An 18,889-nucleotide genomic window follows, 5' to 3' on the forward strand; every position below is an offset into this window, starting at 1 on the left:
ATCATCCATCTCTCTTGACTATTTAACAACTTTTTAGACGATAATGTTATAGAAGGCTTAACTACTATTTGATGACCATGTAACGGAACACATAATGTGTTGTGTGGTATTATACTAGTGTTGCTACTTTATCTAATTATCTATGGTGTTGTTGAATGGATAATCGAATCAAGCTAGAAAGTTTGTAATGGTATTTATATACTTGACGTTTGTATAATGCATTTTTGCTAGATATTTATCTTTATGGGTACGGATGACCCGACATGTGTCTTGTATCCACATGGGTATAGGTATGGGGGTAAATACATGCCCACTGGAGTAGTGGATATGGGAGACCTGACAAGATTATTTTTTTTGTCGTGGATATGTGTATAGAATATTAATACGGAGGTATTTACTCATTGCCATCTCTAGCTAGAGGGCTATAGGGCCAATGCTCATAATGTGTAGCTGTTTTGATTGCATCGCAGCCTAAGTCGTTTGTCGGCACACTAAGCCTCGTGTGTAATATCACCCATCATATTTAATGTGTTGTACATGATTCTTTTTCTATTAAGCTTTAGCTAATGCATATTTCATAACTGCCTCGATGTGTGGTCATGCCCTAGGAGTGTATCTCCCTCGGTGAGCCTACCATATCCTTCGATTAGAAGACAAGATCACACATAGCAAAACGAGGACTTGCATTGTCGTATAGTGTTGATTATGTTCAGACTGATCTATGGGTCAAGAATCGTCAAGGGCATTGCAAACAATTCAATAAGGGAATCGTGAGGATCCCAGACACAGCAAATCAAGTGTTTGACAAATGTGAGCCTGAAAGAGTTTCTCTTGCTACCAGGCTCAGTACTGTGGATGTGACGTATGACATTGTGGAATGTGTGGTGGAGGCAACTGTTGCAGCTGAAGTTACACAGGGGGATTCTATGGAGCAATGACTGCCCACACCACCAGAAGCAAGAGGAGGATTGTTCTGTTTGAAAGCAAAGTAGGAGGTGATAATTGTCATGGTTTGATTCAATTGATGCGACCTGTTGTATCAGTCTCTGTGATGGACAAGCTGAAAATCTATTGCAGCTAGCCTTGAGGGCAAGAGGATAGGATCTTTCACAAGAATATCATCTATAGTCTAGGTTTTAGCACGTCTTCCCATCCATATATATTCAGCTTCTTATATCACCTACACATCTTATAGGTTGGTAATATGCCTCATTTGATGGTTACTCCTTCAGACAGCTTTGGAGGATGCTCTTCTTTGCATTTTGACCCCAAAGCGCTCTGTTGACATTACTGAGGGATCACTACAAGAAAACACTTAATTCCCGTCGGCCAGGAACCGACGGGAATAAGCCTTAAACCAACGGGAATAAGTAATTCCCGTCGGTTTAGGGCTTATTCTCGTCGATTGTCAGCCGACAGGCGTCAGATGTCGGGGATAAGGTTATTCCCGTCGGCGGTTGACGGGAATAATTAATCCCCGTTGGCCACTAACTAGCCGACGGGAGTTATGGCTAATTCTCGTTGGCCAGGACAACCGACGGGCGTTATTAATTAATCCCCATCGGCCCTACCAGCCGACAGGAATTAACTATTAACTCTCGTCGGCCCAGTCAGCCGACGGGGATTAACTGGGCCGACGGGAGTTAATAGTTAATTACCGTCGGCTATGGTCAAACCGACGGGGATTAACTGGGCCGACGGGAGTTAACCTATAATTCTGCAACAGCAACACCAAATTAGATATTTCTCCACAGACAAACATATGCCAAAACATATATATCATCCACATGAACATACACATCACAAAACATACACATCACAAACATATATATTATCCACATGAACATACACATCACAAACGCATTATAGGTTAAATCCGTCACATAACATACACAAACATTTTCGATACGAGTTAAGATCAAGTGTTTACACAAACATAACGTCCACGAGTTAAAAACATAACGATCACGAGTTCAAGTGTTTAGAGATAACCACCACTTGGGTGGTTAGAGCTTTGACCGCTGCCGCCACCACCACCAGGAGGAGGGAACGCGAAGAGGGAGTCAACAAATTCAGTCCCTGCTGCAGGATCAGACCCACTACCACCCGCTTCGGGCGTAACCTATGCAAGTTAACAAATCCAGTCCCTGCTGCAGGATCAATCCCTGCTGCAGGAAGAGCGCGCCGAAGGCACGGCGAGCCGTGCCAAAGCACCGCGAGCCGTGCCAAAGCATCACGCGCACCACGCGATCACGCGCGTGCAAGGCCGCGCTGACGCGTCGCGAACGGGGCGCGCGCACGCCGGGGCCGAGCTGCACACGCGCCGCGCTCCGCAGGGGCACCACGACCGCGCGAGCCGAAGCCGCGCCGGGGCGGGGCGGGACGCCAGGGCCGGGCCGAGGCCGAGGGCGCGCGCGGAGCGCCGCGCGGGGCGGGCGCGCCGCGGAGGCCGCCGAGGCCATGGCGCCGGGGTCGCGGGCAGGGGAGCTCGCCGGGCGGGGCAGGGACGGGACCACGCGCCGTGGCCGCGGGCCGGACAGGGGCAGGGACGGGAGATCGCGCCGGGGCGGTCGAGGCCGGGCCGCGCAGGGGAGCTCGCCAGGGCAGGCGGACGCGCCGAGCGTGCCACGCAGGTAGGCCTAGGGCGGGTGCGGCCGCGCCATGGCCGAGACGCCGGGGCCGGGCGCGGGCGCCGTGGCCGCCATGGCCGCGCGCCGAGAGCACGGCGGCGGGCGCCAAGGCGACCCAAGCCGCGGGAAGAGGGGGGCGAAGGAGGGAGAGGGAGGGAGGGCCGGGGCTCACCGCGGGCGGTCGAACGGCGGCGACGACGGGCGAGGCTGGGGTGGGGCAGGGGCGATCGCGCGAGGTGGGGAGGAGAGGGATCGTGCGCGGGGTTAGGGGAGGGAGAGAGAGGGGGCGATTTGGGGGGGCTGGCGGGCGAGCCCCACATGGCAGGGCGGCGGCGGCTCCAACCGCCCGCGGGGAGCGCGGTGCGCGCGCAGGGGCGAGGCGGTTAGGCCGCGGGGGCAGGCCACGGCTGGGTCGCCGAGCCAGCCCAGGGCAGGGCAGGGGGGAGCCGAGCTGGGCCACGCGGGGGGGGGGGGGGGGGGCGGCTGGGCCGCCAGGAAGCCGGCCCAAAACGGAGGGGGGATTCCTTTCTATTTCTCTTTTTAAATCTATTTTCTAAATGAATGGTTTCACAGTTTCACTCAATCAAAACAAATGCATGGTTCGGCATGTTGCAGCAAACAAAATAAAGTATTTCTAGGGTTTTGCTTACACGAGATCTCAAGCCGAATCTCGCTATAACTTTGGAAATGATCAAGGCTTAGCGAGAAGAAAAGGAAAAAGGAAAGGGTAACGCCCGAATTTGGTGAGTGAAGAAAAGAAAAAATTCAACTCCAAAATTCGGAGCGTTACACGACGGCGCGACCAGGAAGACAGAAACAATGAGCCCGCGCGGGTTCACCCGTGCTCATAAAAGGCTAATCAACGTCGGCCTACGCTCTGGCCGACGGGCGTTAAGTAATCCACGTCGGCCTATGCTCTGGCCGACGGGCGTTAAATTATTCCCGTCGGCTGAGGTTTAGCCGACGGGAGTTACATTATCCACGCCGGCTTTGTCTCGGGCCGACGGGAATTATCCTGGCCGACAGGAATCAATAGGATTCCTGTTGTGGATGTGCACGCTGCTAAGGAGCATGGGAGTCTACATGTCATTGCTTTTGTTGGGGTGAATGGAGTTGGCAGATCCACTAATCTTGCAAAGGTATGCATTTCCAGACACCACACCACTACCATAAAAATAAAACGAGAAACTTTCATTGGGATATTCATTCAGTGTCTGTATTGGGAACATCACAGGTTGTTTATTGGCTTCTTCAGCATACCCTCAGTGTAATGCCGCAACGTGTGACACCTTCATATCTGACGCTGTTGAGCAGCGGAGAACTCACGCACGGAGGCTTCAGGTAGTGATATAACTATCTAAGTGCTATCCAATAGTCCAGCCATCGCACTGCCCTGGTTTTTTGTCATCGTTTATTAAATCAAATTTTGTTATTCTTTATTTTTTGTGAAAGAATAGTTTTAAAACTGTAGATTTATCCCACTAGAGTTTATATTCCTTTCTGAATTAGCACTTGTTTCTACCATGAAACCAAGAAAAATAATCTCACATGTCATTTTATTCTACTGTTTAGCCCCCATAGTGTGGGGAAGTGTATATGCTGGGTTCGTGTTGTAGTTATTCGGTACATTTTTTTTGTTGGTGTAACCCTAGAATTTGGCCACAATGCATAAAACCATGCCATTTTTTACCTAATGACATGTAACATCTTTTGAGCCTTAACCGCATTGCTAGATTTTTTAAACAAAACAGGAGACACACAACCCAATTAATTATATATAGCAATTGACATGTAATATCTTTCTATCCATAGTTACCTTGCCATTTTTTAAAAAAGTAACAGGAGGGACTCACTTGAAGACTAAGTGCATTTTACTCCTGATAGGTCTGGTGTAATCAACTTTATAGCATCAACTTATCTGCTCCATGCCAACATTGATGGCTATTTAGTATTCTAAATAGTCAACAATTTTACAAAATCTGCATATTGTTAGAGCGCCCATAAAGGCGCCTTATGTTCTAGCATGGTTAGGCTGTCTCCAGCAACGTCCTCTATATTCATCCTCTATATCCGTACTTTACAGTCTCCTCTAAAAGATTTCATCCTCTATATCTCATTCCTCTCCAACAACGTCCTCTAAATCACGTACTCTATACTCAAATATCTATATTAGAGACATTTTTTATTTTTGTTTTTTATACATACGTATTTGTCATACTCTCAAATGTATTATACATATTTTGGTTTTGCTAAACCGGTTATTTAAAGTATTCAAATGGATAGAGGACCGTTTAGAGAAACTCTATAGATAGAGAATCCAGCAGCGTCCTCTAAATTTAGAGGACCGTTTAGAGGACGCTGCTGGAGAGCATAGAGGACCATTTGGTCCTCTATATTTAGGGTACAGAACCCTTTAGGGTGTCTTGCTGGAGCTAGCCTTAATCCGGAATGCTAGACCATATGGTCAATCCGGAATGCTACATGGACGCTGAAACCTATCCTCAAGTATTTTTTTATGATAATTAATGATCACGTTTATCTTTTAATGAGCAGCGTAGCCAGCAGTAGTAGGCCTAGTAGTACTACAATGCATGTCTCTCCTGCCAACGACTACTCGTATCCCAGCAGACAACTCTCACGGCGACACGTACCTACGGACCCCGGCTGCAAGTTTGCGACTGACCACTGCAAAATGAGATCACTGGTCTGGATCCTTGGCAGGCCCAGGCGCAAGTTGCCCGCCCAAGTTCAAGTTGCGTGCGTGCCTGCGGCTGCGTCTTTAATTAATTAATTAATTAATTAATTTACCAAAAGGAGAAAGCCGGAGAGGCACGCGCGCGGCACATGGGGCCACCAGAGCAAAGTGACAAAATACCGGTCTTGATTGCACGGTTCACGTAGCACGAGCAGAAGATTCATTTTTTTCTTTTGCTTCCTCATAACTAAAACTTGTTTGATTTTGGTAATGATGGCGTTTCCTCCGTCCGAGGCGGACGGAATTCTCGCTTTCTGAAAGGAAAATAGTTTAGAATGTAACCAAAAACCATATAAAAATGCACCGAATGGCTGTCCACTATCACGGCCCATTTTGAGCACCGGCTCTTGCAATTTCATATATCAAGTCCTTAGTTTCCTTTGTAATTTTCGTGATAGTGTACAGCCCTAAAATAAATAAAAAAACCCGCATATTCTACGATATAAAAGAGACACCTTTTCTGAAAAGGGAAAAAGTGTAAGATTGGACGTAAAAAAAAAGAGAGACACATGTAAAAGAGACCAGACGCACATGAGGCATCAGCTTCGGTGGATCGAGCGAGTGGTGTAGGATTTGCTTCTTTTCCACGAGGTTTGGGAGATGCAGCAGCCAGCCCTACGTGCACTGCATCCACGCCTCCATTTTTCCTCCTCCAGTCTCTTTTGGAAAAAGTGGAGTACAGTGGTGGGGATGGCGTGCGTGCGTGCTGTGTTCCCCACAGGAGAATTTTGTGTGCGTGGCTGCCTTTCCTTTGGCCATCAGCCATTTGTTCACTTGCTTGCTTCGCTAGCACGCTACATGCCATCCCTCGTCATCACTACAAGCAACAAGCAGCAGAAAAGAAACCGCGCGTCTGGCTTTTTTCTACTTGTATATGTCTCAACTTGCGCACTTTTAAACATAATATATATAAAAACACATTCGCGGCAGTTAGCGTCTAATGATTAACTATAACTAGGTACCGTACCACATGTTCCAATTTTAGTTCAACTTGATAGACTTTCTCTAATAACAAATCAAATCATATGCCCAGACCAGCCTGCCGGGATTACTTGCATGGACCAGGGCCCAAGCGTTCCTTGGGCGTTAAACCAAAGGTTTAGAGCCTCAGATGCACTCGAGGGGACCCGATCGTGGCCGGGGATCCCAAGCGTTAGGCTATCCGCAACCGTTCCCCCTAAATTTTTCCCCTTATATCACTTTTTTGGGTCACGTCATCAACATTTCACCCCCTATTTTTTCATCTCCCGCAGCGGTTCCCTCTAAATACTCCCCCTATATCCCACTACACTATAAAATATCATTTTTTATACATACTTTTCATATACTATAAATTTTTTATCTACTAACAATTGGAAGTGGGCCCACGTGAACAGTGTTTAGATGGGGGAGAGAGACAACGCCAGAACGAGGGGGAGAGAGAACGTTACCTCTTCGTAGAGCGCTGGCTAGCGTCCACCGCTGCGGCGTTGGGAGGCGCCCTGTAGCCGCCATGCGAGCTACAGGGCAAGGGGAGGGGGCGTCGCGCCGCGTCCGTTGCGGACAGTCTTAAGCCACTATGGCGCCATGCGTCTCTAGTCTCGAACTACAAGAACCTTACCGATTAAAGCCTGTTTTTAAAACCACGGATAAAATATATGTACAACTTTGTATAAGGGCATGTACAACCTAGACACTGTTGCACGGTACTCCAAGTATAAGATACAACTAAAATATAACATAATACAGTGGCCATGTCTAAAACATGTGTCTTACTATATTCACTGTACCAATCAGCGTATTCAATAAATTAAAGTGACCAATCAGATAGTCTCATGTCTCGAACATAGAGCTAAGACACTGTGTCTTCGTTAAGATACATGTCTTGAGATTTTTTACATTCACCCCCTTAGACACACTATAAGACACAACTTAAGACACCCATTGTACATGCCCTAAGAACAATGGATATGCTATTAGAACTCAGAGTATCTCTAAGAGCTCCTTTATGAGGTGTTTTGTTTGATGAATCACTCTATCCAAAATGAAGTTGTGCATCATGGGTCCATTCCTTAAATTTGGTGGGATGACTCCATTCCACATATTAGTACTAAACAACTAACTATGAGGAATGTGGTGGTGATAGATTAACTCGCCTCATTTCATAAACCAAACAAAAAAGTGAGGAGTGAGAAGATGATGGACTACATCATTCCTCAAACCAAACACTCCATAATTCCTGATTCCAATCCACATTTTAGGAAAAAGGGAAAAAAATGTTTCAACAGTAACCGATACACCGTCCCTAAACTACAGCAGGCATGAACGATCTCGTCCACGGCGCAAAAATACGACACGGCCTATGAGCATCTCTAAGAGATCCAAAAATAAATCTTGCGATACAAGGGAATTAGGATATCCCTAAATCACTTAATTCCAATACATGGGTACCATCCCCAACAGCTCCTAAGATTTTTTGAAAATCTAAATGCATAGGCCCACCACTACCGTATCTAGAGGTAGTCTGTGTAAGCTACTGAAAACACTCGCCATATTATCTCAGTTCTCAACAGATGAGACCCTGAAGTATTAAACGTACATATAAACAGCTGCTTGCATATGGCAGAGTGCTCCACCTACGAATTTTATTGCAAGTTTACTAGAGACGCACGAAGGTCAAGACATGTATGAATGCAAAGCTCAAACATCCAGAACGACAACTTCAAAAGATAGAATCAAGACTTAGACAGTAATTGTTATTCTGTCCAGAACTTCAAATGGAACGCGTAATTTCATCAGAGGAATGTAAAATTCATTTCCTACATCATCCACGTTATGTTATTGAGAAAAAACTTGACTACAATTTCTGGATGTATTCAATGTTTATCAAATTATCATGAGTCGTCGGACATTAATAGATCAGAGCATATTGTGTCTGAATAAGGAAAACCAGGTGCATGGGGCGAGTGAATATGCGAGAGCCAGGCGTCCGACGCACGGAAGGACCTTCATATTGAAGGCGAGAGAGCACAGCGCCATGGGATGGTCTTCGGACGTGGATACAGACGGTGAGCCAGCGAGCATATTGAAGGCGAGAGAGAGCAGCACAACACCCTTTCGCGCAAATTCAAATAAACGCTGCAACCGGGCTGGCGCGAATCAGTGGAAACAAGGCGGGAATGGTGTACGACCTCGATTGGGAGCTCCAGAGGAGGCGAAGCTTTGCGCCGTGGAGGGGAATTTTTTCACATGCGATATTTTACGGATGCCACATAGGAAACTGTTGCAGATATTTTTTTCGTTTTTTCCGCAGAATAAGGATTGGGCTGAGAGTTTTATAGGGTGTTTGGTTTGAGGAATAAGTTAGTCAATCATCTTCTCCCTCCTCACTTTTTTGTTTGGTTTGTGTAATGGAATGAGTTGATCCATCACCACTTCATTCCTTATAGTTAGTTAGTTAGTACTAATATGAGAAATGAAGTCATCCCACCAAATTTGAGGAATATACTTATGATGTACCACCTCATCTTGGATGAAGTGATTCCTTAAACCAAACACCCCCTTAAGGATCTCTTTGAGATGCTCTAAGCTCCCGATCGCAGCCCCGTGTTCTGTTCCCGTTTTTTTTCAACGCTTCGCGCCAGCCCAGTAGCAAGGTTCTGTCGAAAACACGTTTGAGCTTTGCATGAGCTTTGACCGGCACTCTGGCAGAATTTTATAAGCTTTGATTGGCACTGCCAGGATTCAGAAGCTTTGACTGGCACTCTGGAGATGAGTTTTCATTCAGAAGCTTTGATGGGCACTCTCTGCAGGGGCCATTATGATTTTGTGACGCCAACGTCGGCAACACAGGGATGTACCGTGTACGTGACCGATCTCCTCGTAGATACAGTAGTGGTGGGACGAATTCGGTTCGTTTGTTTAAATATCTTGGAAGTTATTGGAGACAATTTACTTTTTTAGATTTGAGAGATTTAGAGAGATCCTAGTTCTTTTGTATTGGGAGATCTATTTTTGGATCTTTTGGAGATGCTCTTATCTTTATTGTGGCTGGCTTAATCACCATATGCCCAAAAGTTCTAACTTAACTAGCCTGAGTCATCAACTCCCCTAGAGGACCCAAGCCTTGGAGGGCATGACTCCCGGACATCATGGTCAGACGTCGTGATGTTTTAGGGGTTTGGGGGCCTATGAAGTGCCCGACTGACCAAGTGCCATAATAGCTCATGGGCTAGTTATTACCGAGCATTTATTATTACTTCGCCTAATGAGGGGGTCACAGGGATGCACGATATGGTGTCTCAAGACACGTATGACTACTCTAGCAGTTTTCACTTTAAATTATGTGTTGATTTTAAACGCTGACGTGAATGAACTCGACAATTTTAGGCAACTAGCACACTCCAAGGGATACAGATCCCTGTTGCCCCGCCACCTCCCGTACATTGTCCTTGGTCTTCAACTTCACCTCCATCTAGTGAACATTAGCTATGCAAAATTTCACCATCATTTACTTGTTATATTATGGTGTTAACTCGGCAAATGTCATTTATACAGGTATATCAGACCCCTACAGCTACCTTGCCGACGCAGCAACGAGATGACACTGGGTTGACTTTGTCGATACCTTCTTCGCTAGTGGAGGTAGCGACCATCACTCATCGCAGTCCTCGATGGTGATCGGCGTCAGTGAGCTTCCATTTCATGTATTTTGTGATACTTAAGAGTTTTGTGTCTTATGACTATGGATGAGATGTGTCTTATGACTATGGATGAGACCTTTGTGATATTGTGACTTATGACTATGGATGAGATGTGTATTGTGAATATGGATGAGACATTTGTGTTATTGTGATGTAATTACTGAGATTATGGATGTTATTATTCTTATGTGATTGTGTGTGAGATGTTTTTATGTGAAATTGTGATGTGCTATAGCTGTTAATATATTTGTTATGTTATGGAATGTGGTGTAAAATGAAAATAAAACAACATTTGTAATGCTTGTCAACTCAACTTTCTAGAGGACTACTGTAGCTTATAGGAAGTTATCGGGCTGACAACGACATGTGCGTAAACGGCGTGAACATGCTAACTTCTGAGATTCTCTGTTGGCTCTAGAAAGTTAGCTTCCGACCAAATTTTTTCGAGAGCATAACTTCCGACAGGATCACTTAACTTCTGATGGTTTGACTAACTTTCGAGAGTTTACTGTTATTTTTTTAGGGTTTAGGCTCTACAAAGTTAACCGGTTTAGTGTAGTGTGAAAACTTGTTTTTATGGACGAAGGTAGAAACACCTAAAGATTCACTCCTCGGGAACCCTTTTCCAAACATCAAATCCACTCCTAGGTTTATTTTTCTCAGGCAAAGTATTTTAATCGGAAGGAGCATAAAATTATTGAAAGTTGGCATAGGTTTTTTTGGCGGGGTGGCTCTGTCCTGTCGAATTTTAACCCAGGCGAATGTTAGCTGTCCTTCAGGCTTCAGCTGCGGCTGCGCCCACCACGAGCTGCCCGGTGCCAAGGACAACAGGAGTCCAGTTTCACTGCCCCCGCGCACCTGCTTCTCCTCCAGGAGCTCAGGCACCGACAGCTGGGACCGCTCAACTGCCGCCTTAATCTGGTCCCACATGTAAGTGGTCCATCCAGAAAGCCTTCCCACGTGAGAGCAGAGCAGGCGCGCCAGCCATCCAATCCCTGCGGTTACTGTTTGGTCAGTTCGTGATTCCATGCCACCAACGACAGCCAGATTCGAGGTTCCCCTTGGGCCCACGCGCCGAGGCGGCCCATCCCGCCCGGTTCACTCCTAGGGATGGCAACGAATCGGATTCGAATCGGATATTGTAAATATCCGTCTGCGACCATATCCGCTGTTGCTACCAATATCCGCCCGTGACTATACCCGCGGGTAGAAATTTATATCCATGCCCGTGCCCATCGGATTTCGGACGGGTTTCGGATATCCGTCGGATATGACAGACACAATCATTTATTTAACAATTCAATAGCATAATTAGTCAAATTTCTTCCCAATTCACCATCATACACAATTAAAACTTAATAAAAGACTTATTACGGGCCTGTGAGCCTCGGTTAGGAGCACTAGAGCTTAGAAGTACCAGCCGTCAGTGGCGCTACGGTCTATGAGACTTGGAAGGGGCCACGAGGCATAGCGCAAGAAGCCAGCAATGCTATAAGGGGCATCTAACAGTGGGAAATTGGGAGCGTTAGATGTGGAGTTTATGGTGTTAGGATTTCTTCTTTGCTATGTAATATGGGCTAGGCCAAAAAATGCACTATGGGTCAATTTCGGATATCCAACGGATAACCCGAGGGTAGAAGGTAATATCCTAATCCGTGCCCGCCCGACTTTGGATCGGATTCGGATCTGACCCATGGGTCAAAACATGTATCCATACCTGACTCCGTCGGGTCGGATATCCAACGGATATCCAAATCCATGGGTCAAATTGCCATCCCTATTCACTCCACCACACACACCCCCCGAGCCCGCTGCCGTCCGTCCGATCCACCCCCTCCGCCCGCATCCCGCCGTCCGCGCGTCGACGGTCCGGATGCGCGCGCATCGCCCGCACTGCGCGTTTCCTCGCTCGACACCAACGCAGCGCTTTGCCCGCCAAAATGGCAGGCCCTTGTAATTTGTCCCCGGACCGAAGGGCGGTTCCGCTCCGCCGCCCCCACCCTATTTTATACTACTCGTATATAAATAAAACGAAGGCATGGGTGCGATGAAGCCTAGCGGCAGGGTGTTTAAGAACAAAGACTCCGAACCAAAACCCGACGCGACATTTTTTTTTTTGTTGGAAGGGGGTGGGGGCTTTGTTGGTGCTGTCGTTAGAAGAGATCAAACGGGTCCGTGGAAAAAAGAAAGAGGTTTCATTCGCGTGCGTGCGTGCCTGCGCCGAGCGCCCGAGCTAATCTAGTAGTTAGCACGCGACGGGAGCATCTAATTCACCCCCACAGCGAGCCGAGCGAGCGAGAATTCGAATTGGAGTTGGACTTGCGGCTGCTGCGTCCGGTGGGGCTGGAATTCTCACCGCCTCCCCGTGCGGGGTGAGAGGCGGTGGGTCGTGGTTGCGGTCGGCGCGCGAGGAGGGTCGACGGCCTCGCGCCATTGGGTACGAAACCGGCCGAGACTGTGAGCGGTGGGCGGCCGCTGCCTGGAGACAGCTCAAGGCAGGTGAGTTGGCCCGGATTCCGCGGGCGTGTTTGTTCGTACTTCGTGGTGGGGGATTTGGACGGCTTCGTTGCGGTTGCGCCGTTGCGGTGGTTGCTTCGGTGGGTGGGGGCGGGCGGCTGGCTGGCTGGGGGAGGGGTCTTCCCTGTCGCCTCGCCGTTCACTCGCTCAGCGACCTCGATCGGATCCTCCTCGGGACTCGGGAGTGAGGAAAAATGCGAGGCTCCTGCGGGGAGCTCAGAGTGCAGCGGGCACGGCTCCCGAGTCAGGCGGTTTCCTTGGTGCCCGTGCAGGGTTCGTGGGCTGGGGGGAGCTTCCCTACTGACAGGCTCGTGTTGCTCGGTTGTTTGATCGCTTTTGGGTTCGATTTGTGCAGGTTGATCCAGGTTCGAGCGCCTCGGGTTGCTGGAGGATTTGCGGGGGGGTGCGTGTTTATGGGCGGCTAGATCGGTGATTCTTCAGCTGCTCTCGGTGTGATGGCAGCTGACTCTAGCATGGGGTTTCACCAGGGGATCACCGCCTCGCTGTACAACCATCACATGCTCTCGTTCCAGTCCAACAGCGACGTCGGCATCAGCGGCGACGCCACCGGTGCCATGGTCATGGCCCCGGGGAGTGTGGGTGGCGGCAGTAGCAACGCCGGGCTGTTCCTCTCCGCAAACACAGGGGTCATGGGCAACGCGCCGGGGGTCGCCCCGTCAAGGACCTCGTCGGGGGATGCACTCCTTGGTACCGGGACGCCCAAGTATAAGTACGTAACTGGTCCTCCTTCGGATTGGAGTGACCGCGAGGTGGCCATACTGAAGGAAGGACTTGTGAGGTACATTAATTCCTCATTTTGCTTCCTGAATTGCTTTTGCCTGTACTCTACTGTGCTTTTTCTGTTCTGTTCTGCTGCTCATATGGAACTTGGTTTGCGAATTTCCTGTTGCTCATATGGAACTTGGTTTGCTTTCTTTTCGCACCTTTAATGTGTTCCAAGGTTGTGGACCATCAATTACAAAGCCTAAAGAAATGATTATGCAACGGGGCCTTTACTTAGTAGGTTTTCAGTAAAATCGAACTTTCTCTATTGTGCTTGTCTCGCTATTCACGTTACTGTGGAACGGCACTTGGTTACTCCATGAGTACTTCCTAATAGCTACGCTCTAGTGCTTTATGACCATGTTTTTTGGCATCACCAATCCGGCCACAAAACTCTAGCGTATTAGCTGTTGACAAGTGCTGCCATCTGTTTGACAAATTTGATCTGAGAAACTATTCGTTTCCTTTCCGATTCTAACTCCTCCATCGGCATTGGCAGATATGCTCGTGAACCGAGTATCATGAGGTACATTAAGATAGCAGCTATGCTTCCTAACAGGACCATCAGGGATGTTGCGTTGCGATGCTGGTGGTCTACAGTTAAGTCACTTCTTTCAGATGTTTTGATATTTCTTCCTCGTGCTTGTTTGATTCCAATGTTCATTCCGGCCTTACTGTGCACTCTGCTTGTGAACGGATTCTTAGTTTTGCCCCAAAAAAAAGAAGATGTGCAACTTCTAAAAACTCTTCTGGCCTCCCCTCTTTCCCTTCTCTTTGCTATTTTGAGGGCTGCATTAGCTTTTCATTTGTTTATTTGCTAATCTGACATCAACATCATATAATGTACCTAAAATCTGTCTTGCAAGGGGGGAACTTGGATATTGCTTTTGAAGTTAATGCACTTATACTAGGTGACCAGTTACCAGGTGTAGATAAGAGTATGACATGTACTGATGGCTTTCCTGGCTAGAAGTTTATGCTATGCTTATGTCAGTTGCAATCTGTATATAAACATGATGATGGTCTGTTTGGATGGAGGCCTCACACGCATCACCTAGCCAGAGAACCCTAGGCATCCAAAATCGGACACCTGGGAGTTCTGTCTAGGGGACTTCTTTTGGAGGATACTGCATGCTTTTGTTCTGACATTGTTTTCCCAACATGTTTCTTTTATTACCTGCATTAGTATAAGGCGCAGAAGTAGGCAACTATGGTCTACTGACTTGTTTTGACTATAGCAGGGTAAAGAGAGAAGGAAGAAACCTGATGGATTCTATACAGGAAAAAAAATGAGAGACATGAAGGTAGTTTTGAATTTATGTGTACATCATTTAAATTACTTCCTTGTTATTAGCGAAGATTTTCACTCGCCTAGTCTTTTCTTGATATCAATCATGTTATTCTGACCAAGTTTCTCAACAGCCAATCCAGGACAAAATGGTTGCATCTGTCCCAATAGCTAATTTTCACATGACACCTACAACCAATGTAACCCCTTTTTCGATATCAATGCAACATCCAAATCAACAAAGTCAGGTTCCCAAAGAAGGTTAGCCTCTGTCAATCTCTTGTTTTTTTACATCTGTTCATAATATCATCTTCACTTTATCTAACATGTCTCAAGGTCTGATTTTCTATTTGGTAAAAAAAATGGTCACTAAGTAATCTTATTAGACTGTGAGTGGGACCAAATGTTAGAAATCATTTGGTCGATCATTATTCTCTGTAGTTTCTTAACATAGTGACATAGAGATCTGGTGTATGTGTCATGTCTGTGGAGCTTAGCAATAAGTTCTCCACTGGCTGATCTATTTGTCTAATCAAATAATCATACTCTTACTATGATTTAAGTAGAAGTTGCTGGTTTCCATTTCCCAAGATTATACAACATGCTTATTTGCTTGTAGCATATTCTTACTATGATGGAAATTAATCCTACTCTTCATTTCCGTGATCCCGATAAAGCAAATTTTGGATTATGGTCCCCTATCCATAAGCATATATCCCTTGATCCCTAGAACCTGTAATAGTTGAAATACACTGGCATGTAGGAATAGTTTGCTTTACTGTTATTTCATGGCAACGAGCTTATAATGCCATCGAATATGCCACAACTGGATGAGCAAGTGATTGCTGCTTTAAAGATCAATTTGTTAGGCTGAACTATAGCTATGAAAAGTCACTTGCATATAAGGCAAAGAACATGCTAACATGTCTACACTATATACCCAGATGCTTTTGCTATTGCCCTTCGAAATGACACAGTAAGAAATTTTGGGGCTTGTTAACGATGCAATGCATATTTATGGCATGTAGGTTTTATTTTTAATCTTCCATCAAGAATCATATTTATTCATTTTGAGGAACTTCTATGATAGTACTCGCGCCATTCCAAATTGCAAGTCATTCTGTTTCTTCTAGATACAAAGTTTTTATTATGTATCTAGACATAATGTATATATCTAGGTGCATAGCAAAAACTATGTAATTAGAAAAGCCAGAACAACTTGCAATTTGGATCGGAGGGAGGAATAAAGTGAACTTTCCTTTCCTAGCTGCATCTGTCTATCCAATGCTGGTCTTTTTTCTTCCATCAAAGTTTATTTTTATATCTCAATTCTGCAAAAGTATGATGATAGTAATTTGAAAGAAAACTTTCCTTGTGTTATGTACCTGCACACATATATCCGTGTTGACCTTACTTCTAATAATACTCATGTGGTTGCATTCTGAAGCAGCTCCTATTGTCGACAGTGCAACCCAGCGTCTCCTGGAGGAAAATAATCAGTTGCTTAACCAGATTTCTGCAAATATTAAAACATTCAAGGTCTGTATTTATTTATACTTGTCGTGTCTATGGTCTGCACTGCGAAAGGGCCTCTAGCTGAGTTGGTTAGGTGGTCTGAGTAGCACTCCTCAGGTCCTGGGTTCGACTCCCCGTGGGAGCGAATTTCAGGCTGTGGTTAAAAAAATCCCCTCGTCTGTCCCACGCCAAAGCACAGGTCTAAGGCTCAGCCCCGGTCGTGGTCGTTCTCACATGGGCTTCGATGCCGCTGTGTATGGGTGGGGCAGGGGTTCGGGGGTTTTCTTGACCTGTGTGAGAAGGTCTTCTTCTTAATACAATGCCCGGGGGCTGTCTTACCCCCCGCAGGTCAAGTCTATGGTCTGCACTTGCCCTTCTTGTACTCTCGAGTGTCAGCCACAAGGTACATGGTACCTGCAAATTATTCATATTTAACTATGGTGGTTAGTCGTACAATTATCTTGCCTATTAAAATTGCATCACTATTTAGTTCATGATTCCACCAGAAATGAATATTATTCTCTTACCGCTATAGTTATTAGTTGGATCCAGGATGAAACTGAATGGAAATTTTTGTAGAATTAATCAACAAAGAGTATACACATTGCTTATTTAATTCTTACATGACCTGAAATATAAGCTGTTTATTCTTATATGACCCGAAATATAAGCTATAGAAGTGCCTTCGGCTTCGTTTCACACTGCCTGTGTACAACCATAAACACATAAAAGTCCATTAGTTTGAGGTTTTATCTAACATTTCATGCGACTGATTTAGTCTTAATTTCATGGGACAATTGTTGGAACATGTCGCTCTTGTTGGCTTGATGAATTTATTAGTTTGGGGATCCAATTGATCATAACTGTTTTCATGTCTGATTTTCTTGCAGACAGTGGAGAACACAGATCTTTTTCTCCGCACGAGTAACAACATCAAAACAATTTTAAGCAGGTACAGGGTTGTGATCATGCTCCCTAGAACCTTCTGCAATAGATTACAGAATTAACACAGGCTGAGATCTGACACTACTGATGTTACTTTTGCTTGTATTCTTCTGTACTATGTTTCAGAATGAGCGAAACGCATGGTATCATGGGTCAAATGCCTCCATTGCCTTTATCCATAAATGAAGACCATATAAATTCGCTTATTCAACTGAACAGACTGGTAAGAACACACAACCTGTTACCAAACAGAAGAGATGGATGATATTTCCATGCGACATTAACAGCAGGCCCTCAATTGTGTCTAAGCAACATTACCTTATTCTGAAAGGTTGCATCATATGGTACGACAAGCATTTCTCATCATACGAAGCAAGAGCCATGAAGCTAGTTTACCATACCCAGGGGGAAAAACGAGACGACCAGATGGCCGGACCTCCTGCAATCCTGTAAACGTGCTGTTGAGGAAGGCTTACATGTTGTTATACTGACCAAGCACCAGGGAAAAATCACTGTTTTCCAGATAATGTTTTTGCAGTGATCACCAGAGTATCAGACACTTTATCCTGGACTCCGCAAGTGACTGTAAATATCGGATGACTGGAGGCATTCCATGTTTTGTTTTACTGATCGTTCGTGAATGCATTTCTTCTTTTCTTGTTTTTTATTGTTATCCCAGACAGGGTTGCATTGCTCCCAATATGTAACTATGTACAATAGCCACTGCCCTAGACTGCTAGGCGTAGAACGACTCCATTTTCTGACTATTTGGACACTGGAACCCAAACATGTTGTCCAGGTGTTCTGCATTCTTTTTTATCTTCACTTCAGAAGCTTTGGATTAGCACTTCTGATGCAGCAATGGTTAGCTGTGCCCCAACATGGACAACAACAGTTTATTCCTTTTGTTTCGTTTCAAATTGTAAGCCATTTTAGCATTGTCTCAAAAAATCTCTAGTTTTGACCAAGGTTATTCGAAAAAAAGAAAAGAAAACATATCTACAACGTGAGCCTAGGTTCGTTTCGTTTATTTGATATCGTATATGCAATACATGTATCTTTAAACTTAGTTAAAGTTAGACAAATTTGACTTACAAAGCCAAAAAACGATCGAGTGGCAACTGCTAACAAATTCTACGACCATATAACAAAGATGTCTCTGTTAACGAAGTTTTCACTTCAAACTTTGAATCCCTAACTTTCAGAAGAAGGATTGTGGGTAATCTGAAATTATTATATGATGATCTGATTGATTATTGTAAGCAGATTTGTCTATCTGATCAGGAGGATAGAATTGTGTGGTCACTGGGGAATAAAAGCTTCTCTGTTAATTCTTTATACAGAAAGAAAATGGAAAATCAAGCTTTGATTCCATATAAATTTTTGTGGAAATCTAAACTGCCTCATAAAATTAAGATTTTCTTCTGGTTAGTGGTAAGAAATAAGATTCTTACTAAGGATAATTTGAGAAAAAGATGCTGGATTGGTTCTTTAAACTGCTGTTTCTGTGGGGTGGATGAATCCATTGATCACCTGTTTTTCTTTTGCCTCATTGCTCAGTACATGTGGAGAGTTATTCAAGTGGCCCTGAATTTGAGATCTATTCCAAAAAATATCAAAGATTTGTATGATAATTGGTTTTGTAAACCAAAAGACTCGATGGCTCAGCTGGTGTTGTTTGGTTGTGGTGCTTTATTCTGGGCTATTTGGCGCACTAGGAATGATTGGTGTTTTGGGAATAGTCATTTACTTGACCCATCTAACATCATTTTTC

The 18,889-nt window shown here is 45.4% G+C and overlaps 1 protein-coding gene across 11 annotated transcripts; it reads left to right on the forward strand.

Annotated features, from left to right (window-relative positions):
* Window positions 1–12,095: 12,095 nt before the first annotated feature.
* Window positions 12,096–18,027, forward strand: LOC100382732 (uncharacterized). Of its 11 annotated transcripts, none has more exons than XM_008670139.3 (9): window positions 12,096–12,566; window positions 12,940–13,383; window positions 13,867–13,966; window positions 14,609–14,671; window positions 14,790–14,916; window positions 16,103–16,194; window positions 17,061–17,122; window positions 17,242–17,338; window positions 17,447–18,027. In XM_008670139.3, the coding sequence occupies exons 2-9, from the start codon at window positions 13,040–13,042 to the stop codon at window positions 17,498–17,500; spliced, it is 939 nt and encodes a 312-aa protein (XP_008668361.1). In that variant the 5' UTR covers window positions 12,096–12,566; window positions 12,940–13,039; the 3' UTR covers window positions 17,501–18,027.
* The last annotated feature ends 862 nt before the right edge of the window (window positions 18,028–18,889 follow it).

Source organism: Zea mays, chromosome 2, assembly GCF_902167145.1.
Source record: "Zea mays cultivar B73 chromosome 2, Zm-B73-REFERENCE-NAM-5.0, whole genome shotgun sequence".
Classification (NCBI taxonomy): Eukaryota; Viridiplantae; Streptophyta; class Magnoliopsida; order Poales; family Poaceae; genus Zea; species Zea mays.

Bases quoted from the DNA above. Each gene is read 5' to 3' on its own strand.
- LOC100382732 (XM_008670135.3), top strand. From the start codon at position 13,040: ATGGCAGCTGACTCTAGCATGGGGTTTCACCAGGGGATCACCGCCTCG. The intron at 13,384-13,866 runs GTACATTAATTC...CGGCATTGGCAG, and splicing joins CTGAAGGAAGGACTTGTGAG to ATATGCTCGTGAACCGAGTA. The intron at 16,195-17,060 runs GTCTGTATTTAT...ATTTTCTTGCAG, and splicing joins CAAATATTAAAACATTCAAG to ACAGTGGAGAACACAGATCT.